This window comes from Pelodiscus sinensis, chromosome 7 (assembly GCF_049634645.1).
Source record: "Pelodiscus sinensis isolate JC-2024 chromosome 7, ASM4963464v1, whole genome shotgun sequence".
Classification (NCBI taxonomy): Eukaryota; Metazoa; Chordata; order Testudines; family Trionychidae; genus Pelodiscus; species Pelodiscus sinensis.
The window spans coordinates 62,624,010-62,647,807 of record NC_134717.1 but is presented as its reverse complement, the minus strand read 5'-3'; the positions used below and the strand labels follow the sequence as shown (position 1 = coordinate 62,647,807).

The 23,798-nt window shown below is 41.9% G+C and overlaps 1 protein-coding gene across 2 annotated transcripts in view; it reads right to left on the bottom strand.

Annotated features, from left to right (window-relative positions):
• DRC11 (dynein regulatory complex subunit 11) overlaps positions 1-23,798 on the bottom strand; it is a 120,839-nt gene that overhangs the window by 69,967 nt on the left and 27,074 nt on the right. For both annotated transcript variants that reach the window (XM_075934044.1, XM_006127447.4), the window contains exon 6: positions 20,812-21,017. In XM_075934044.1, the coding sequence (XP_075790159.1) occupies positions 20,812-21,017 (206 nt within the window). The remainder of the gene's footprint in view (positions 1-20,811; positions 21,018-23,798) is intronic.

Genomic DNA, 23,798 nt, shown 5'->3' with positions numbered 1-23,798 from the left:
AAGCAAGAGAGGTGAGCCCGCTGTCGTTTCCAGTGGTTTCATTGTCAACCAATCGGTAACTGCCTTGACAGTGATGCTCTCGGGGTTGTGGGAAATGGCATTTCTGAGGACTCCCTTGCAAGAATCCCTGTGAGGCAGAAGCCTCTTTTGTTCTAAATTGATCTGATCCTGATGGGCCAGATATTGATAGCTTGGTCATGGCCCCATTGGTTAGTGGGACAACCCAGGAAGAGAGATGCTGTTTATCTTTTCTCACATGATTGGACTGCATCCCAAGGTTATTTTCAATTAAATCCAAACTGTTTACTACTGGAAATTGCCTTTGTCCTTTCTACAGGAGAGCTTCTGGCGGCCATACGTCCTTTGACATGTGTGAGGAGTAAGTCGTACTGAAATGGAATAGCTTCTTTCAGCTCCTGTCTGATGGATTCTCCTGCATTGAAGCAACATGTATGTTGAAGCTCAAAATTCTCCTTAAACTCTCATTTCAACTGATTTACTTTTGCCTTTCAGTTCTCTTCAGGTTGAGGTCAAAAGTGCAGACACTGGCTCCATGCAGTTGCAGGTCAACTACCCCTGTGCTTCCTGACTTAAAAAACCCTTTTACCCTCAAATCAGACCTATCAGCCAGACCTGCTCAATTATATAGACCAGCGACATTTCTGTGTTGCTGCTAAACTCAAGACAGGGAATGAAACAGTTATGGCAAGTCTGAAGCAAGATTACTTCAACCCAAACTGGAAGCTGCAAGAACAATTTTTATACAGATGCCAAGAAAGGTAGGTGATAGTACTTTAACACAAGAATCCGTAAGGGTGCACCTAGATAGTGGTGCTATTTTGGGATAACTCTGGTATCCCGAAATAGCTATTTTGCATTTTTTAAACAAGCCCATTATTTTGAAATAGCTTTCGAAATAAGGGGCTCGCTATTATGACGTCCCTGTAAACCTTATTCCATGAGGATTAAGGGATGTTTTGGAATAACAGTTTATTTAGAAATACACTTGCAATAAACTATGCAAGTTGTGTAGTTCAAATTGTGTAGCTTATTTCGAGATACAGGTGCAATGTAGATGCATCCTATGAAAATAAAATATGCAATTTTTGAACAATGCTGAAAGAAATAACCTCCCCTGCTAGCATCACTGAGTCTTTTGGGGGATTTTAGTGGAATAAGGTATAAAGAGTATATAGATTAAAAGGTTCTTGGTGAGAAGCGTGAGTAGTCACTCATGCTTCAAGAACGTACGGTGTTGTCAGCTCTGGCAACTAAATGCTCCTCTTTTCAAAAAAGTCTACAAGCCAAGTAGAAACAGGAAGTTACAATGTGTCTGTCTGCAAAGTCCCACCACTGACCTCCACTTTGACTTCAAGGGATTACGTTCTTTATGGGTGAATAGTGCAGACTGAAAGACCCATTCATATAGATCTTAAAGACAATAGTCACATATTGACTCTGTCAGCTCTTTTAGTTCTGTGACCCTTTACTTGCTATAAAATGTTTCTGCATATGTTTAACTTCTTTCTCTATCAAAAAGTATCAGAATCATTCAACAGAAACCTGCACCAAAAAGTACTCAAAGTATTTCATTGGTTCATTGCTTTAGTGAAATATTTTATGGCCCCATTACTTAAGTCTTCCTGAAGCCCAGTCAAGGCAAAATTGGGTGTATCAGAGATGGTCAAAATATTTCCAGGGGAACTGTTTTCAATACAAAACGGGTGGGGGGGGGGGTGCAGGGGGGAGGAAGCTGATTAAAAATTCATGGGAATATATCAATTTTGTTGACATGTATTATGGGGAATTATTAAAATGTTTTACTACTGTTGAAACATTCCTTTTTAACTTTACTATTTTCATTTTGTTAGTTGTTTGATAAAAGTCCAAATGAAATGAAACATTTTGACTTGCTCAAAACAAAACTTTTTGTGGACTATTTTGTTTCATGAAAAATTCCAAGATTTTGACTTTTTGTCCCAATTTGGGAAAAAACAAAATTTTGAAATCTTGGAATTTTCTTTGGGACAGTATTTCTACTTTTGGATAGCTCTAATACTACTATAAATGATGCATGTGTAGCATTAGTAGTTGTTAAATAATTATTGCAGTGAATATACATTGTCATAAAAAGATCTTGAGTTAAGTTAGGTGTTGTCTACACTAGCAATGTAAGAAGATCTTAGTTATGCTACTTAAATTACATCAGTTACGTAACTGAAGTTAATGTAACTTACTTCAACTTAATATGGAGTCTACTCTGTGTTATGTTGACAAGAGATGATCTCCCACCAACATAGCTTCCACCTCTTCTTGAGGTGGATTGATGAAGTGGACAGGAAAACGCTCTCCTGTTGACTTATTGTGTCTTCACCAGACCTGTTAAATCGATGCCTCTTGCATCCATTGTTGCAGCACCAATTTGGCCTGTAGTGAAGACAAACTCTTAGTTTCATAGTTAATGACCTTTTACCTTACTCTTCACCTAAGAAAAATTATGCTGATGGGTAGGGTGAGTGTAGAGTACATGGGGGTTGACAAATATATCAATGCCATAGGAAAAAAATTGAAAATGCCTCTGTTCATGAAAATGCCTGTGTCCATGAAACAACTTACATTCATTTTAATATAAGAATGACCATAAATAGAGGGAACTTCTTTAAAACGTTTCCAGATGTCTTAGATAAATAATGTGAGATCAGATTTATGCTGATAGTTTAATTCATTTGAATTATTGTGAGAATACCAGTGTAAGTAAAGGTAGAGTCAAGCCCATTGTGGTTTTGCTGTAAGCAACACAATATCACCAAAAGACACTCTGAAATGAGGTGTCTTGATTTGATTTTTAACTGTTAACATTGTTTGAAAGCTGTTCTGTGTGGGAAGGTCTCCTTAGATAGGCCACAGACAAAACCACAAATGATGCATATGTTGATAGATCCCCCATCCTACACTGATGTATCTTTATCAACATCATCTTCTGGCTCCTTGCCATTAAAACAAGATGAGGGCTTGTGTTCCTCACATCAACAACCCAGTTACAGCTGTTTCATGTAGCTCACTATGCCTCTCACCCCTCGGGCTCGTCTTTTCCGGAAGGGGCATGGTAATTTTTGAGATCGTAATAGTGAAATCCGCGGGGGATTTAAATATCCCCCGCGGAATTTAAATAAAAATGTCCGCCGCTTTTTTCCAGCTTTTAGAAAAGCTGGAAAAGAGCGCCTACACTGGCCCCGATCCTCCGGAAAAAGCGCCCTTTTCCGGAGGATCTTATTCCTACTTTGAAGATTTTCCTACTTCAGAGTAGGAATAAGATCCTCCGGAAAAGGGCGCTTTTTCCGGAGGATCGGGGCCAGTATAGGCGCTCTTTTCCGGCTTTTCTAAAAGCTGGAAAAAAGCGGCGGACATTTTTATTTAAATGCCGCGGGGGATATTTAAATCCCCCGCGGATTTCCCTATTACGATCTCAAAAATTACCATGCCCCTTCCGGAAAAGGGGCCAGTGTAGACGTAGCCCTCATGTACACATGATCAGTTCCTAAACTTTTATAAAAGGCTACAAACCGACAATATTTGTCAAGCACTGCACTACACCTTTGGCGAATGGTTTATTGCTACATTTTTAGGCCACTATCATAGTGTTGTGCAAATGACACTATATTTATGGTTGAGAAGGCACTTCCCTTAGAAATACTCGTGATATGCAAAAAAAATTTGAACAAGGAATGAGAATTATAGCTATTTAAAAACACCAGCATGCAAAAGAACAGTTTATTATTGTTAATTTTTAAACAATACATCAAGGTATGATGCCCCATATTTAACTATTATTAACATTCTCATCCACTTCACTTGCAGATATCCAGCTCACTCTGTGGTCTTCAGTTTTTAAATGAACTATTGGGTCATAAATCTGAGGCAATTTCATGCATATGAAAACAGACACAGTGGCTGAATTTCAGTGTTCATTCCAATTGGTTTTTGGGGCCCTATATGAATAAATCATAATCAGATGAACCAGAATATAGAAAAGGGGAAAAACCCCCAAGACTGATATTGATCGTTCTTAAAGAGAGGCTGTAGAAACAGTTAATCGGAGAGGTTTAGAGACTGTTGGTCAGCGCTAATTGCAAAATACCGAACATTTAATGTTGTAAATGACGAATGTGCCCTTTAGCAATATAAATTGTTGGAAACGTCTGTTTTTCTTCCTGTGATTTCTAAAGTGTGAAAAAAAGAGAGGGAGAAATATTTTAAATGAGTTAAATTAAAAGCTGGTCCCAGTGTAGTACTAAGCGAACCAATGTATCACCATTGCTAATTGAAAAACTCAGTCATCTTTGCAGTCCAAAAATACATTACAGTTCTGGCATGCCAAGTTCATTAGCCTACTCTCTTCCTGTGAGTGAAAGGAAACCGGAGTGCCAGATTTCCATCACTTTGACGCATGTGGGGTATACCGCTATATATTCTTAGACTGGCTGATAGTGTTGACACTCTAACACAGGCTGGTTCACCAGAGTTAGCTCCTAGTGGGCCACTGGTGCTTTATTTACTTGAGCATCTGCAAGTACAGCTGCTTGTAGTTCCCGTTAGCTGCGGATTGCCGTTCCCGCCAATGGGAGCTGCAGGAAGCAGCGTGGATTGTGACACCAGTTCCTGCAGCTCCCATTGGCCAGGAACCACGATCTTCAGCCAATGGAAGAGGCAGGTGGCCGTATCTGTGAGCATGCAGGTAAATAAAGTCCTGGCAGCCCACCATTGTAGTGCATCCCCAGCACTGAGACCATGCCCAGTTTCAAACCTTATGCTCTGTGCACGTCTCAACTTGGCAGCGATGCTGGACTCCAGAAGTGCAAGTTGGGGGAAGGCCCAGTCCCTGCCCACAGGCAGAGCTGGTGAGAGGGTGAACACGTATGCAGTGTAAAAGGTGGCAGAGTTCCTGCAATGAAATTTGCTCCCACAGAGGAATCAGGATGTTTTAGGGACTGACTCCTGCGGTGTGGATCCTCCTCACTTCTCCTCCCAGGACGGATTGTGGTGGACATTCCCAGAGGATGCTGGATAAGACACTTTCTGGAAAACCTCAGATAAAGCGACTGACTGCATGTTGTGATCAAGAATACAAAATAAGGAAGCAGATTCCCTTTTCAAGCCACCAAAGGATTATTTTATGAGCATGACTCTTCAAAGCAGGAGACAGAGAAGTACGGTAACAGATTTTAGTCAGTGATGCAGTTTTCTTATCCTACGTAAATGTGTTTTCAGACTTTATGTAACTTTTACATTTCAAATCTTCTTACTTCCCTGAAATTACTTTTCATACTTCGTAAAGATGCTATAAGACAGGACTTAATGCTCCTATGATTTGAACAAACAGAGGCCAACAAGAACTAGTAGCTCACAAAGGCTCATTGTCAATCGCTCTGCTTTATGTTAAAACACTAACTTTTAACATTTCCTCTGGGTAAATCCTAGCAATGATTGTCACCACAGACAAAACATGGCTGGTTTATGAAAGTAATGGCTGAGTGTTTTAAACTAAATAATTACAAATAATTAGATTTTCAGTTGTGCATGCACTGCACTGAAATACAGTGTGACTCAAAAGCTATGGGCTCTAACCTAGGTAATAAAAACAAGCTGCTTGGTGGGATTTGACTGCTCCAAACTGATTCTGAAAGGAGTAGATGAGACTCCAATTTCAGCAGACTGCTGTGCCGCCCATAGAAATACAATCCTCAACCTTCCCTGTAAACTTGGATTCAACTTGAATCCAGGCTTCAGATGAATCCACTTTTATAGCTAACTGTGCCTGGAGAAGCTTCAGGGGGTAGCCAAGTTAGTCTGTACAGAAAAAAACAACAAATGGTCTGGTAGCACTTTATAGACTCACAAAACATGTAGATGGTACCATGAGCTTTTGTGAACACAGCCCACTTCTTCAGATGACCGGAGTTATGAGTTTAGGGTGTGCAGACCCAAAATAAATAGGAGAGGGGAAGGAGAGGGGGGAGGAAAAAAAGGGAAGGAGATGGGAGACAGGGAGCTAGAGGGAATCAGTAAGTATCTGAAGATTGGGTAGTTAAAACAAAGCAGGTAAGAATCAAAGTCAATTGATAGTATCCTTCCTGACACAGGAGTCTACACAAAGAGCTGTTTGCACCTTCGTGTGCCCCAACCAACCTTCATCACGACTGAGTCCATTAGCACGTGAATTGAATTTGCGGGTGAACTCTAATTCCAACATTTCTCTGTGTATCTGGCTAGTAGAAGTGGTTTGTGACAAGACAGCTACTTGAAGAAAGTTGCCTTGAGGAAAGTTTAAGTGAAAGGCTGCTGAGCCATGCAGCCTACTGTTAATCCAGCAAGGGTATTTCTGGTGCTCTGAGGGTGTGCAACCTGCTTACAGGAAAAGCTTTGCCTCACCTGGCATACGCTTGCCAATCACGGGGGTGGATTGAGTTCAGTGCTCTGTCGGTACCAGGCCTGTACCAGCTGTTTTACTGCAGAATGCAAGAGTCCCTAGAGTACTCAATTGTGGGATAACCTGCCCACCCAGGGAGCTTCCTGTTAACTGGGGATAGAAGTTGACAGATGCCCCAAATTGTGCGAGTTCAGACTCCACCCCAAACTCTTGCTTGTTCTCCTAACATTTAGTTATTACTCTAAATAATCTTAGTAACCATAGCAATGCCTAAGCACTTTTTAAGGCTTTTCCCCCGATCAGCACCAAGTGACACAATACACAATTAGCTTGTGGAACTCATCACCATTGGATATTGCCGTAAGAACAAGAGCACAGCAAAGTCCTTTATTCAAGGAACACGGAGAAGCAGGGAAATTGAGATGCAGGGGTTGGAGAAGATAAGTGTTTCGTGGTCATTTGAAATAGCAGATTAAATTTCCTGCATTTTAGAACCATTAAACAACTAACGCCTGCTGTGAGCTCTGTGCCATCTCTGTTAGAGTGTGACTCGGAGATGTATGTTCAATGTTGCATATGAGATTCATCTAAAATATTGTTCTAGAAATCTTATGCCCAGACACCCACCCATGCAGCAGTATAAAAACACCCCAAAACCCAGCATCGCCACTGTGGAAAAAGATTAAACAATTTTATTCTAAGCCAAAAATGTTCCCCTGTCTTCTCCTAACCAATGCTACCTCATATATAAAAGAGTTCCTAGACTCATGGTAGTGAGATTTTTGAAAGGTGTTGTCCACCTCTTCCCATCTGTGAAAGAAATCACAGATGTGATTTGCTGTGGGATTTAATGCTGTGTTGGCTGCCCTCATGGATTGAGCTAATAGCAACCTGGTCATTGTGTCTCCTTGCCTAAAAGATGGCCTTTCCTATGGCTATCACATTCTCAGGATCTCCACGCTTCAATATCAGGCCCGCCATATACTCAGTTCTTCAGAGAGATCGTGTCCTTGAGGTGACAGCCAACGTTTTTATTCAAAGTGGTCTCAGATTCACCTTAACTAGGTTAATTACTTGCCTGTATTTTTTCTGAACCCATTCACAAGTGCAGATGAGTGGTATTAACTATGGGGCAGCGCTTGGCATTCTTTCTGGAAAGGACTAAACCGTTTCCTTCATCACCTTGATGTCCGGCCTCCTATGTGGATGGAATGAAAGGTCAGCTGGTCTCCATGTGGACAATTTCCAGGTGGGTTCAGGCTTCACTTCCAGAGCTGTTACAGGCTCCTGTGACAGGGGATCGATCATATTTATCAACGATTTTTCACTATTGGACATTTGCAGGGCTGCTCCATGGTCTTCTGTGTATATGTTTACCCAGCGTTTTACTCCCACCGTAGCATCTAAGTCAGATACAAATGGTGGGCAGGCAGATCTGCTGAGGTGGGCTCCAAGCCCTACTTTTATGAGTCACCTGAGTGGAATACATATTGGTAGCTACTTGAAGGAGATTGCCACTGAACTGTATTGTAATTGTTTTTTGCGATGTGGCTGCAGCTGTGTATTCCGTGACCCACCTTTTTTCCCCTCTGTGTTGGAGGCTCCAGCTTTGGATTCTGCTGTGAAGGAACCGACAGGGGACAGGCAGCGATGTCCATGGGAAGGGTTATAGAGGCCAGATGATAGAAGCACTGCTCTGATGGGTATTGCCAAGCAAGGATCTCTACCATTGGTGTGTTGGGCACCTGAGTGGAATTCATGTCTGCACCCACATCAGCAGGTCGAGTCCAAACAGTCTTTGTTTTACCACCATTTGCCTATTTTTTCTGTCTTTATTTTAAAAATATGCATTCCCCCCCGCCCCGACACATTCATCTTTCACCCCTCTTTTCTGACTTGCCTCTTTCTCCTCACTGGCTGTTTCTTTTAATTCCTCACTCAGGTTCTCTTATTAATCTTTACCACACTTCTTTCACCTTCTTGCCCTGGGCTTCTCCAATCTTTTCATTCCACAGACTATAAAGTGAGAGCACCATCTCCCCTCCCAACAGCCTATTATCTCCATGGCTTGGTTTTCAGAACGTTTAATTCTGAGAATGATAGGTCATAGTTTAAGGAATAATGTTCTTGTTTCTCATTAGCGTATTCTCTATCTCTCCCTCTTGCTGCTTCAGATAAACCATCTCTGCTCTCCATCCATTCCTACTTACCTCACCGTTACCATCCATTTCAGTCCTCCCCAGCTCGCAACCTCCTTAAGGAGACATCAGTGACATCTGATACGGATGCATTCTGAAATGTCTCCAGACAATCCAAAAGAGCAACAGATTTTCAGAAAGCGGGAAGGGAATTAAATATACTTAAAAGTGATTTGCAGTACAAGAAAAAGGAGACAGCGCTGGGGGCATGAAGGGTGACGTTATTTTTAACAGCTTGTCTACATGGTGCAGCAGCACAGAATCCAGAGGGTGGTTTCTAAAGCGTATTAATGTGCGCTAATGTACCAATGTTACACTAACACATACTAGGCAACTTTTAATGCACACCAGCTGGGTTCACAGCGATCAGTTCATGCGTAGCACTAATGTGCTTTAGAAACTGTATTGTATGGACAAGACACATCCCTAATCCTTTCTCCCTCTCCACTAGCTGACAAGCCCCCAATACCTCCTTCCTACCTCCCCGTTATGCATCAATTCCCTCTCCTTCACTTTGCTGCTGCGAATTAAGACGAGGAAGAATTAGTTCCCTTGTGCAGTGTTTCCTGCCGAATCGTTGACACCTCCTGGAGGATTTGTGAGTTCCCAGAGAAGCTTGTAGTCTAAGGGACCAAGAGTTGGAGCACTTCCTACAAGCTGCTGAGTTCTCAACTCCAACTGAAACTACCCTGCAAGATCAGACCCTAAAATAGACACAACAAAGGTATGCAGCACGAGACATTTTTTTCTCTCTCCACTGAGTTGTCTGTTCTTCGGGTGTGATCTTGGACTGTCAGCTCTTTGAAGTGGCAGCCTGTCTTTTAGGTGCTTTACAGACATGCAAGTGCACTTCTGCATGCTCTAGGCCTGATTCTGATATCTTTTTGGTGAGTAGCACCTGACTCTATGAGAAATTCTGCCGACGTAAGTGGGAATACCCTTATGTGCACTGAAGGTGTTGCTGGGATAAAGGTTGAAACAGGGAAGATCACAAATAACTTTGTGATTCAAGATATTTAAATGTCTGTTTTGAATGAAGTAGGGGGAATAAAACTTCAGGGGCTAGCCGAGTTAGTCTATAAAGTGCTACCAGACCATTTATTGTTTTTTAAGTTTATCCTGTACAGACTAACAAAACATGTAGATGGCATCATGAGCTTTCATGGGCATAGCCCACTTCTTCAGCTTGCAAAATGTAGGTGAACAATTGGCGAGTGGTTCAAACTTGATATGATCTATTCTACAAGCAAACCGTTATGTGTCTATAAATTGCAGAGTGATGACGTTGTTGAAGTTGTTTTCACACAGGCCATTTGTTATACTGGAAGTTCTTGGGCATCTAGATTTGCACCTAAGACATATTTTATGCTCCTTGATTACTTCAACGTCTTGAAATAAACAAAAGAAGAAATTAAAGAATAGCAGCAGAGTCCTTTGCATATGTTTTAAATCACTTGATAGAACCTAGCAGTCATTTTAATTTGAAGTGTAAATGCAGAAGCCTTGTGTGAATGGGAAGTGACATGCTGCACAGTTGGTAATGATTTAGAAAGCAGAGCTAGTCAGATTATCAGTTTTTCTCTGGAGGCCTGACACTGGGGTTCAACTGGTCTGTTTCAGACTCATGCCACAAAGATTTATCTGTGTTTCACCAAGTATGAAAAATATATGAACCACAGGGCTTCCGGCTGATCCCCCCTGCCCCAAAGCCATCAAGCCTCCTCCATTAATATCAGCGCGCTCGTAAATTTCCAGAATGCACTGAAGTAGGCAACTTTTGCCACTGAACAGAAGCTTCCAAAATGTCCCCTGCCCCCAGTAAATCCAGTGACACTCTATAAAGCAAGCTAGCTACACATGGAACTAATTACACATGACACTCCTTTTGGAAATAGAGGGGTTCACACTTTTAAACTGGCCAGAGTGGAGAGGGGTGTCCAAGCAATCACAAAAGACAACTACATTTGTCATTGTTTCAATTGCTAACAAATTCAGAGTGTTGCCTCTGACCAGTGGAGAATGGCTTGTAGCCGTGAGTGGCAACCTAGACCAGTGAGTAGGCCGCACGAACGGACATTCTTCATCTCCGTGGCCCGCAAGATTGTCGTAGCCAAAACAATCTCCTGGGATAGGGTCATTTTACTAACTGCGCTTGCGTGTCTAGAATGTGCAGCATGTTCTGACCAAACTGTAGCCGTGCTGTGATTGGCTGCAGAGGGCGCACACGGTTCTCACAGTCAATGCTGTGTGCAGTCAGTACGCACCTCGCTTTACGTGCTCTTGCTTTACATGCACGTCACTTTTATAATACTGGTAGGAAAAAACAACCAACATGGATGAAAACCAGCAGAATCTGGCAACCCTATGCGTGGGCAACAGCAAACAAAATATATCGTGGGCCACACGTAGAACCTAAATGGGCCTCATGCGGCCCATGGGTCATGGGTTGCCCACCATTGGCCTGCAGAATCATGGCTACAACAGATTTGGCCTCTTCACATGTTGCTCTTCAGAATCATCTGCCAGGGTCATTTTAATTTTACTCCATTTTTTTGCCCTACAAAACCAATGTTCATGTTTATCAGAGTGTTAACTTTTCCTCTGTTCAAGGAATGTGACAGTGGAAGTTGGGCTATTTGTTTTGGTTTCTCTTCTGTGGAGAAAGTCTTGAATTTGCACTCCTTTTGCTTTGGGGAGGAGTATTAACCCACCAAGGAGGTGAACTGCAGGCAGGGGCGGCCCGGGAGCATAGGCTGACTCAGCAGTCGCCCAGGGCATTGTCTTCAACAGGGTGCCCAGGGCGCCCAATGATGACGTCATGGCCATTGGCGGCCGTGCAGGTGGAGGTGCCGATTGCGTATTCCACCTGGGGCACCAGCTGCCGCAGCCCACCTCGGGCTACTGCTGACTGCAGGCTTCCAGGGGTATCTTCTAACTCTCTGGGTGGCTGAAGTAGTTGCAAATGCTGTGCCTGGTTCAGAGAGCTGGTGGCATCTTCTGCTTTGTGAATCTCTATTACTCCAAAAACACACTGTTCATTGGCTTGTGAGGACTTCTTACCTGGGCCTTGCTCTTGTACCAGCCTTCCTACAAGGAAAAAATTAGAGCCACTTCTACACTTAATGAGGACATTTCCAACTTCTCTTAAAACGGGTTCAGTGGCTCCAATAGAAGGCCCTCGCTTCTGCTATACGCATGACAGATCATGACCAGGGAGCCATAACCATCTGTGCATTGCTGTTGCATTTGTCTTGATGCATCATCCCAGGCTGCCCCGACAGCAAGCTTCGTATCTTGGCCAATTGACAGTCGGAATTACGGGAGCTGTGTCCTCATTACTGATAGTGATTGAATGGTTCTCAGGGGAAATGGCAATGGCTTCTTCTAGAGCAGGGGTGGCCAACCCATTAAATGCAGCGAGCCGAAACAGTGGCGGAAAAAATGCAAAGAGCTGCACCAGAATTTTTGAGCAAAACAAACAAACAAAAAAAAAAGGACGCTGCCCCTTTAAACACTATTGGTTAGGCTCCCGTTGGCCACCACCATTTTGCCAATGCTATTTTGCCACGCCGGACAGCTCCCTGCACCTAGTGAGCACAGGGAGCTGGGGGCAATTTGTAGGGGCACATGGGGGAGGGGGGTCTTTGCACTTTCAGGGGTGAAGAGCTGCATGTGGCTCGTGAGCTGTGGGTTGGCCACCAGTGTTCTAGAGCCTGGCTCTGAATGTTTGATGCTGTGTGGGATGGTCCCAGCTACCAGAAAAGCAAGCTAGGGAAAGTTCTCATCAAAGAACGTGGGAGCGGGAATGGGCAATAGTGACCGGACTGTTGTAAGGAAAGGGGACTGTAATGAACTAGTCGACCTCCAGGTGGCAACCTGTTGTCAAACGGTTTTCAAATGACGCTTTCTGTAGTAAAAACCGGAGCAGCTATTTTGCTTTGAGCTGTTTTCTGCCTTTTATGCATTCCTACGGCTCAAAGCCATGTCCCCCCATGGGCAGACCGTCAGTTGCTGGAGCTGTCATGCTGCACCTTTCCCAAGCAGGAAAATTACCTTTCGAAAGAGTAATGAGCACAGACGGTGAAATGTAATATGGCCGTCCCAGCCTTACACAAATAAATGCCTTCTCGTGTCTGTTGACTTTCAGTATGAAAAAAACTCTTCCTCCATTCATCTTCCTCCCGCCTTGTTCCTCTCCCTCTCTCTTGGCTTCCCATGGCGTCCTGTGAACAAGCCCATTGGCATTAATCTCAGCCCAACAAAACAGTCTTGTGAAAAAGGAAAATATAATGTGATCGCCTCCGATTTCTTTTCGACTTCCCCCTTGATCAAAGGCTGGGCTGGCAGTCAGGAATGCTGACCATGAATCAATAAAGCACAGGAACCCCCTGCTTTAGAAGGAGTCTCAGTCACTCACAGCAACGCTCAGATGGTTCCTTTTGACAGGACTCAAGTTAGCCGGCCGAGCAGGCAACTTTTTCAAAGCTAATCAGTAAAGTATAAGCCTATTATGAGAGCACATTTATCCTTTGCCACCTCCGTCTTCCAGAAAAGCAATCCCCAAATAGGTGGGAATAGCATATAACATGTACATAAAAGTTGCTATTCCTTAGATCCTCAGTTATTAGGTCAGCAATGCTATTGATTGAACGTTCCCTGGAGCACTGAGCAGAGACATATAAATCCTCCAAGAAATTCACAAAATCATTTGTTACAGCTAGAGGGCATAAGATACATTCTAGCGGATCCTGTATATTAGGCGCTTCCCCGCGACTCCGGCGGCAATCGCAAGTCATAAAAACCTTGTCTTGAGTTCTGATTTGTCATCTCTATGTCTTTCCAAAATGCAGCTGAATTAATTAGTCCAGGAAATCAGACAACGGTGGTTCTTTGTTTATTCCCAAAACATAGAAGCTCTTTCATGTCTTTTGAGGGCTTAGTGCTGATTGTTGCTTGGGTTTGCAGTTCTCCCATGCAACAAGGTGGCTACAATCATGGGCTGCCACTGTGTTCAGGGCTGTGGTTATAGGTTTAAACGAGCAATTAAAAAAAAACTTACACGAAACACCGTTTTTCGCTCTAGTTCTGGGCTCCCTGCTCTTTTGCAAGTTTTCAATGGCCAGAGAAGAGTGGCAGTTGGTTCATGGTGACCCCCACCCCATGACTCTATTTGCAGAAAAAATGCCTCCTACCTCTTGAATAAAGCCAAAGCCCTAGTTATGTAACTTTGAATTTCTCCAACAACATAAACCTCTGCATTGTCAACGTGATCTATGGGGGCTTCCTCGGGAGTTGAGGGGCTGACACCTGGTTCAACGGGAAGGTATTTAATTACAGATGCTGTTAAGGTTGGAATGTCTGTGTCCTTGTTCCACACTTGTGAGGGGTGCTTGTGAGAAATAAGAGACCATTGTGCTCACTGCATTTTTCTACTGTGAGTGGCTGTATTTCTTTAAATGGTTTTAAGCTTTTAACAATGATCCCACTTTTCCAGGGGATGTACAGGAGCAAGACAAAATAGAAGCTTGGAGATTTTCAAGTAAATGATTCCCCAGGCAGAGAGGTACCGATTCAGGCAAATAAGCACACAGATAGGTAAGCAGAATGATACATGGTTGAGCTATAACCAGGATCATAAAAGGGAAGAAGTTATTAAAAAAATGTAGAATTCTCCTGTAAGACTCCAGTGCTACAAAAAATAGACCTTTTCATTCAATTGACTCTCTTGGGAAGGTTTTTTAGGACCTCTATCCCCATAAAAATGCTCTTGGATTAAAGAGTGATTGATGTTATGCCCAGTCTTCTCTGTAAAGAAAGGGGGTAAATATTTATAGCAGCCCTGCCTTTTACAAGTAGGGAAATTCAATATCTGCCCATTGTTCTTTTAATACGATAACAGCTGTCTTGAAAGACAACACCTGTTAATTGTATTTGCTGTCGCACCCGTTTCCATTTGATCATAAGGTATGGAAGGAACAAATACTCCTGGGTTTTATTTTTGTTAGTGTATGTAGCGTAATTCATCGCAAAGAAAAGGGTCTTTGTAAACCTTCAGCTATTAGACAATGGAAGGTCATAAAATCAATCAAATTTCTAGTTAAAGAACAATATATATGTTGAAAGGACAATATTGAAGTTTAGGTTGTTTTTTTAATTTTTAAAATATATCTTGGCATGAAATAAGAAATGTAAATCTTGGCACTTCAATTTTTCAGCCTCTGTTCAGAGAGGCAGGCAGATAACGGGACAAAGAAATAAGTCGGGTACTCGTTTATCGTGCTGACAGTTTAGCTCTCCATGTTACACATCCCTTCCACGTGTAGACGTCTGCAGATTCAATTCTTACCTAGTCAGATGAAAATGAATGTGCCTGTGGGAAGCTTGTTTTAGTAAGTTACATGGAAGCCTCACATGGAGAGCAAAAAGGGGGGATTTATGTCACTATCAAGCTATCTGGCATGGTTTATGATTGCGAGTGCCAGTCTCAGGGCAGACTGTCAAGAAACAGGGCATGAACCCTCAATTGATTGTGTGATCTATACTTAGATTTCATCAACCAAGTATCAAGTGTGACCTTCTCAAGCACTAGAACAGTCTTAACATGGAGTCACAGATCATCCCCTTGGGCACTCCAGTCTACCTTCCCCCATAGGAAATGGGACTAGGTGGTACTTTACACCTGAAATTATATGTTCAGGTTACTCCCAGTCTCAAAGGACCATCACTTACCCTATAATCAAGTGCACCCTAGGTCTCTCACCAAATGCTTGTACCCAATCCTATAATAAACTAAATAAACTTTTATTAACTAGGAAAAAGAAATGAGAATTATTTACAAGGTTAAAGTAGGCAAACATACATGCACAAATGAGATACAGTCTTTGGTTCAAAAAGATAATAGTAGCTGCTATAATAAAAAAGCTTTATATGTCCTTTAGAGTACTGGGTCTCAATTCTTTTTGGACCAGGACCCATTGATGGCCAGTCCTGATCCAGTAAATAGCTGAAGTAGAAAACCCACAAGTATGTTGGCCCCCAAATTTTTACTATTACTACTACTGGTATTTAGTTAAAGCAGCTGAACAGTTAAGTAAAAGCAAAAATCAACATCAAAAGAAACACATTAATAACAGTACAGTATACTAATTCCTGGGTTCCACTTTATGAGAAATCTGAATTTGATTCTCTTTGACGAGTTTATCAAAGTTTGGTGTAATTTAGTCAGCAAACTATGAAGATTGTGTTCCACATCCAATCCATCCCTGTTTTTATTCTTCTTTGAAAGCTCATGATACCATCTACATGTTTTGTTAGGGTGTGTCTAGACTATAGGGTTTTAAAAAAAAAATAGGGTTTTTTTTTTCGAAAAAAACTTCCCCTGTGTCTAGGCGGCTGCCGCGTTCTTTCAAAATTAAATTGAAAGAATGTGGCGGTTTTTTTCGACCATGGAAAACCTCATTTTATGAGGAAGAACGCCTTTTTTCGAAAGTGCTCTTTTGAAAAAAGGTGTTGAATGAAAACAGTGCTTTTTCAAAAGAGAGCATCCAGACTGCCAGAGTGCTCTCTTTTGAAAAAGCGGCTCACTCTCTTTCGAAAAGGGCTTGTAGACTAGATGTAGCCTTAGTCTGTAACAGGAAAAAATTGAAAAAACAACAACTAGTCTGGTAGCACTTTATAGACTAACTCAGTTACCCCTCTGAAGCTTTGTTCTTCTGATGAGACAAGGCAGAGAATCCAGTTACACACGAGAATCTAGTTTCACGCATATTTGCACTAAAAGGCAACATGACTCTAAGCACATGGCAAGCAAGAGGAAGATTTTTTCCAGGAGCACTGCAGTAAAAATTGGTAAGGTTCATTTCAGTGTATTTTTTCTGTGGAGTGTGTTTGCAGGACAACTCGACCAGCTGAGAGTCTTGTTACACAGTTTAGACTCGTGCTTTCCAACACAACTCCAAATGAACCCTATAGCCATTCTTCGCCCTTCAGTTGCTTGTCTGGAAAACAATCTCATGTTCTCCCAGATATGCACGTGGAGCAAGCCATGTACCATTACTGAAGTGCTCTACCAGGTGAAACTTTTTTTTTCTTCAAGAAAAGCTGCCAACTCACTTTTAAGTTTGCACACATGACATAACGCTTTACCACAGGACAGCCCACGAACCTCAGCATGGTAACGCAGATGTACATGCGCACTGCCCGTTTTCTGACAGAAATCTTGCCAGCCTCATGAATTCTTGTCCTTTTGTTTGATGTAATTCACCATTTTGACATCTTTAAGAGGCCACTGATGCTCAGGTACTACGTTTTTCCTGCATAGGGAGGCATGAGCAGCTTAACAGTGGTGCCACATTGTAATGAATGCTTTTAAATGGCTTCTTGGAACAGCTCCTGAATGTTCCCCTGTCATTGAAGCATCAGTTGTAACCAGCTCAATCCCATTGACTCTAAGGCTGTGTCCAGACTCAGGGTTTTTTTCGAAAAAAGTAGCCTTTTTTCGAAAAAACCTCACCTGTGTCCAGACTCAAGCCATGTTCTTTCGAAATTAAATCGAAAGAACGCGGCTTTTCTTTCGATGGCGGTAAACCTCATTTCACGAGGAAGAACGCCTTCTTTCGAAAGTTCCTCTTTCGAAAGAAGGCGTTCTTCAATGTAAATAGGGATTCTTCGAAAGAGAGCATCCAGACTCACTGGATGCTTTCTTTCGAAAAAGCAAACCGCTTTTTCGAAAGTTCAACGTGCAGTCTAGACGCTCTCTTTCGAAAGAGGCTCTTTCGAAAGCATCTTTCGAAAGAGCCTCTTTCGAAAGAGGCTTGCAGTCTAGACATAGCCTAAGTAATTACTTAGTGGAACAAATATATCACCAGCTGTAGTAGAAGCAGGCAAATGCACACTACATAAGTACTGTTCTTGGAAATCACTTTCCCATACATGCCTTACATAAACCACCAAGATAGGACAGCCTGACACATTTGTGGCTTCATTTAATTGTAAAATAAAACAGTTGCTTACTGAAAGATGATCCATTGTTTGCAGTTTGATATCTTCTTAGATATTGCAAATTCTTCTCTGTATTGCATCATTGGAGAGAAGGATTGTTTTAAGTTTTTTGCAGTTGACTCACCCGACGATTAAATGCAGAAAGTAAAATTGTTTTTATGACATTTACAAATCTTTTTTTTGTTTAAACCAATCAAGGGGCTTGTCTTTATAGACGGAGTGCTTTGTCTCCAAATGCCTATATAACTTTGATGGTTTTAGGCCTTCATATGGTAGCAGTTCATTGAAGGTGACACACTGCAGTCTGTGTTCCCCATTTTAGTCTTCAGGAAATGAAAATCCAAACTGGAAATAAGCAGAGTCGTACCTATGACTAGTTTTCTTCTCAGGTTGTAATGAATTTGTTTTCAGTTGCAACAGGACAGTTTCAAAATGCATCCAATTCACCAACTGAAGATTCACTGTGTGATTAATAGGTAAGCTCTTCAATGGAAGTTTTACAGAACATGCTTCCCCCAAAGCTCTTCACACTTTGCATTCAACTAGCTAATCAGTAACATTATGAGTGTGTCACAGAGGTCATGGAGTCCATGTTTTGACGTGACCTCTGTTTCTTCAGGCCAGGGCATTGGGACTTTGGCTTCAGCCCTGGATGGCGAGGCTCAGATGGCCATGACGAGACTCAGATGGCCATGACACTTTCACACTGAGATCATGACCAAGGGTTGAAATCTTTTGCCTTCACTTTTGCACATTCTTATGGTCAGATTCTGGAATTCTTGCTCTCAGTGAGGGATCCACCAGCAGCCCCCTTGTTCTGAAAGGTGCTATTCGTTGTAAGGGCAGAAGAATTGCTCAACACTGAAACACAGTGATCACTGGCACCGGCTGTCTACAACTCCAGGTTTTCGACCATTCATACGCCTACTTGTAGATATATGCCAAACAGACACTAAAGGAAGTCATGGAGTGTGCAAACACAAACAGAGCAAGATTTATGAACGTATACCTTAGAAACACATCAAGATTCACTGAGGATGGCAATATATGTGTGACAGTTGAGTTGTGAGTTGAGTTGTGAAGACCAGGACTTTAACAGGGTTCAAAAAAGAACTAGATACATTCATGGAGGTTAGGTCTATCAATACTTATGAACCAGGGTGGGTAGGAATGGTGTCCTTAGCCTCTGTTTGTCAGAGACTGGAAATGGGTAACAGGAGAGGGATCACTTGATGATTCCCTGTTCTGTTCACTCCCTCTGGGGCATCTGGCATTGGCCACTGTCGGCAGACAGGACACTGGACTAGATGGACCTTTGGTCTGACCCAGTCTGGCCGTTCTTATGAGTAGCACATGGAGGCACATTATAGCGAGGTACAACCAACTTGAACCATGAATGTAGATGACACAGCTCCTCAAGTCAAACTATCATCTATCATGTAAATTGGGCAAATAGTCAAACTGATAACACACACAGTAATCATGAGCAGATGTGTAAAGCATCTGAAACTCGACTGATACATTCCTGGATTTGCTGCCTGAATTCAATTTTCTTGTAGTTAACAGATCTCACAGATTGGTGCTGGAGATTAGAAGTATTTTGCAAACAGTCGATATCTCCTTATTATGCTACTCCACAACAATAATCCTATGCTAGAGCTGAACATCTAGAATTTCATCAACTAAAGAATACTTGCCAAAGGTGAACTGGCTCGGAAAGTCATAGGCATCAGTGGTCTGACCTTGCGAACACATAGATGCTTAACTTTACTCGTGTACTAAATGAATATACACAGTAAAATTATATATGTGCTTACATTTTTGGAGGACTAGGCCCATGTGGGATTTTCACACTAGTTATTCGATGCTGCTAGTGGTAGGAAAAGGGACCTATGTATGAGTTCTTTGAACCACTATGGCAAATCCATGTTCCTTTCTCTGATAGGAGGCTTGACAATTCCTTTCAAACTCTATACATTATATAGGAAGCATGACCTCAGAGTTTGTAAGTGTTGAGATGTAGACACAAAGTTAGGACACAAATTAAAGTGGAGTTTAAAAGTATTCTGAGTGATTCGGTGATCCTTACTTACCCGAGTAGACCTTCCTCTGTGAGTAGTTGTAATGAGGTGGAGTAGCCTTCAATTGAGTTAGAGGGGGAAGGGCCAGTCTGTGAGCCCTGGTAGGCGGAGCCAGGCCTCTGCCCTGATCGCAAGTAAGAGACCCCAACTGACTACCATTTTTCCTGGACTCTCAGCTAGAGCCACAGACTGTGTGTTGCTTTGCTAATTCCCTAACTAGGGGTTACACCCAGGGTACGTCTAGACTACAGGCTTTTGTTGACAGAGATACTGTCGATAAAGCCTCTGTCGACAAAGAGAGTCTAGATTACAGCCAGTTCTGTCGACAAAGAAAGCCACTTTGTTGACAAACAGTCTAGACACTCTCTTTTGAAAAAGCACAGTGTAGATGCAATAGCGCCTTTTGTCGACAGAACTCCGTCGACAAAAGGCGTTATTCCTCGTAGAATGAGGTTTACCGCCATCGACAAAACTGTCTTACTGTCAACCGAACATGGTGGTAGTCTAGACGCAGATATAGTTTTGTCAACAAAAGTCCACTTTTGTTCATAAAGCCCTGTAGTCTAGATACACCTGCAGTGATGTCGTTAGGGTTGCCAGATGGTTTAACATAAAATACAGAACCCCTTCCATCCTCCCCCCCCCCAAAAAAATGCTGGGGAAAAATTCTGTTGGGAAAAAAAAGGGGGGAAACCATAGTTGTTAAGCAAAAAAAAAAAAAGAATAGAATAGGTGCTGTGCCTTTAAATGGCCCCGCGCTCCTCACTCTCCTGCCCCCGCAAAATGCAGCAGGAGAAAATTGTCCCCGATGGGCTTCCATCAGAGGGAAACAGGAAATAGCGGACATTTCACATGTACGGAATTTTCTAGGTTTTTTTACCGGATGGGAGACCCAAATACCGAAGTGTCCAGGCAAAAACCAGACACTTGGCAACCCTAGATGTAGTGAAGCAACGTGGCCTCCACTGACCTAAGAAAGGGAACCACTGCTAAACCACAAAGTAGCCCAATTTGTGAGCATTATTCTGAGTAGCACTTTACTTCAGACTCAGGCCCTCTGAGGCAAATGCAATTTCTACAGTGCAAGTATTTTCTTTCATCTCACCGGCACTCAATGAACCACTGGCGGATCTGCTCCTGCAGACTTTCCTTGATGTCGGGACCTTCCATTTCTCTCAGATGGGTCTTCATGGATACCAGAGCTTTCTGGTACGCGGTCTCATGCTTTCCCTGGATCTCACACCGCTTGGCTTCCACATTCTGGGCACGTGCTACTGAAGCATTAACCCTCTGGAACTGAGGAGGTAGGTTCTGAAAATGAAAAGGGAGAGGGATGTTCAAAAGAAAAGATCCAAATTAAAGAAACTCAGAATATTTTGGAATGCTGGGTTGATACTCTGGTTCTTTAAGCCTTGTTGTATGTGTGAAAATTTTTTAAAAGGAGGAACCCGCCCCCGCCCATAAAAAATGCCTGGATGCACACAATGGTCTATTGTTAGTGTTTCAACCTTAATTAACAAAATTGCTATGGACAAAAACAATCCTTCCAGCGTGGGATTCTGGGATCTCAATGAGACAGGTGAGGAGACCGCTGTGCAGCCAATGCCAACTTTATCCATGTCAGAAGGGTGCCAGAGGTTTTTCTAATTGAATTCTCAAATGTTTGGATTTCCCGGTGGCTCTTTTTAATTAGACAGCATTGTTTTTAATTTGTTCAGTTATAATTTTTTATATGCGCTGTTTGGCCAGTTGTTTCCTGGTATTCTGTGGCAGCTGGTAAAACTCCTTTCGGAAATGCACTTCCCTTGAGTAAAACATCAAATAAATAAAAATCCAAACACTGTAAATAAAAAAGGAGCTCCCCAAATTTCCCATGATTAGATAATCCTGTCTAGAAGTCTAAGTGCTTAGAAGTCAGAATAAAGTATTACAAAAATAAATAAATAAGCTTGGTACTTGTTGGGGATATAAGCTGATTGATTTTATGTATGTCTTTTAGAATAGATACAAATGAAAATCTTTCATTTGTGCAATCAAAGTAGTATGAAAAACATCAGCTGTGGGGTTGAGATAGAACTTTACTAGGCTGTATTTTCCATTTTGTGATCATTTATAAATGTAAAATATGTTTTGACTTTGTCATTTTCCAACTCAGAGGGTAAAAAATATAGATTTAAAACTGATGCATGGATTTAGTTAAACTGATCTTAATCTAAAAAAATTCTTAGTTTATCACATATTTTGAAGTATTTAGCACAATGTATACCAAGGCTGAAGAGAAGAATAAATGGAAAATGGATGGGGTGGGTTGGAAAAGAAGGGTAGGTCATTTCTAGGGATGCAAGCTATTGTATTTTCCTAAAATAAGGTAACTGCCTCACGCAGAGTGATAGAACATATAGACAACTCAATCTGTGACTATCTCACACTGAGTAAATGTAAATCCTACTCTTTCCCCAACATGATTTGTAACTGTATCCAAACCCCCACCACTCCAAAGTTTTTTTAAAAGGCCATTGACTCTCAGGGTATGTCTACACTACCCCGCTAGTTCGAACTATCTAGCCCGTGCCGCGTGTAGCCGCGCGGCACGGGGTTCGAACAAGCCGGCATTTAAAAATGGCGCCGGCCGGCTTATGCAAATGAAGCCCGGGAAATTCAAATCCCGGGCTTCATTTGCAAGTGCGGTATGCCTACATTACCCCGCTAGTTCGAACTAGGGTGGTAGTGTAGACATACCCTCAGATTTTAGGGTCAGAAGGGACTATTGCGATCATATAATCTGATTTCTGTCATAGGTCACGGACCCTCATCCACTAACTCCTGCAATAGGTTCATAAGCTCTGGCTGAATTACTGATGTCCTCAAATCACGATTTAAAAGCGTAAGTCACAGAGAATCCCCCATTTACTCTAGTTCAAACCAGAAGGTAACCCATATCCCACGCTCCAGAGGAAAACCTCACAGGGTCTCTCTCAATGTAACCTGAAAAGAATGGGAGTCTTACAGGGGCTTTTGGATTAGGCTCAACATTCTGTTTGCTCTACCATTCTATAACACTTTACTGAAAGTCCCAGTCTCAGAGACTATTTACAAGAAAAGAAAAGAAAAGAAAAGAAAAGAAAAGAAAAGAAAAGAAAAGAAAAGAAAAGAAAAGAGGGAGGCCTGTAGCAAACAACTGGCCAGATTCTGTTTAGTTTTGTTCAATGAATACTAATCAATGTCAGACAGAAAATATACCCAACAATTACCAAGTAAACATCAGTTTCAGAATATATAAAATGGGTATGATGCTATATTAGAGGTGTGGTCATCTTAGGCCCTGATTCAGGATAGCAGTTAACTATTTTCTCTGCATCTGGACCATATTCAGGTGACGTACCACAAAATGATTCATAAATGAAATAGACAAAACCAGGCAATGAGCAAATACCGACAAGAAAACCAGAACAGCAGTGTGTTTTTGGGGTGCAGCTCTATATATTCGGTACCTGGCAGTGTCACTAGAAGATATAACCTTGGGTTAATTCTCAGTGTTCCCATAGAAGTCAAAACCTTCCCTTCTACATTCAGCAAGCCTCATAAAATCTTTGCAATAAATAAAAATACCAATATTATTTAGACTAGTATCTTTTTACATATGTAAGAAATATAAGCTGGTTCCTGTTCTTCAAGAAAATGAGTTGCAATTTACAAATCATATAATGCGTATTTGGCTTTTTGTACAACATTACATACTTACCATAGACCTGCCTCACCACTGTGTCACTCCTGCTGAAATCAGTGGAATTATACTGACAAAAACAAGGAGGGGGAAAGTAGTCCCAATAATGTGTCACAGGATTTTTCAAAATGAATTCAGACTGGCTTAAATATGGAAACTAGTAGCAGGACCACAAAGGATATTTAGCCAGAGCAATATACCAGCTGAGGTCGATGACGAGCAGGGAAAAGGATTGCCACAGAAGGAAAGGGTTGAAAAGAGCTTGTTATATACACTGTAGCTAAGCAATAAGTAAAACTGACACATAATCTATATAAAGTATTCATTTAATTCTAAGTACTAATCACTAATTAAGTTTACAGATATGT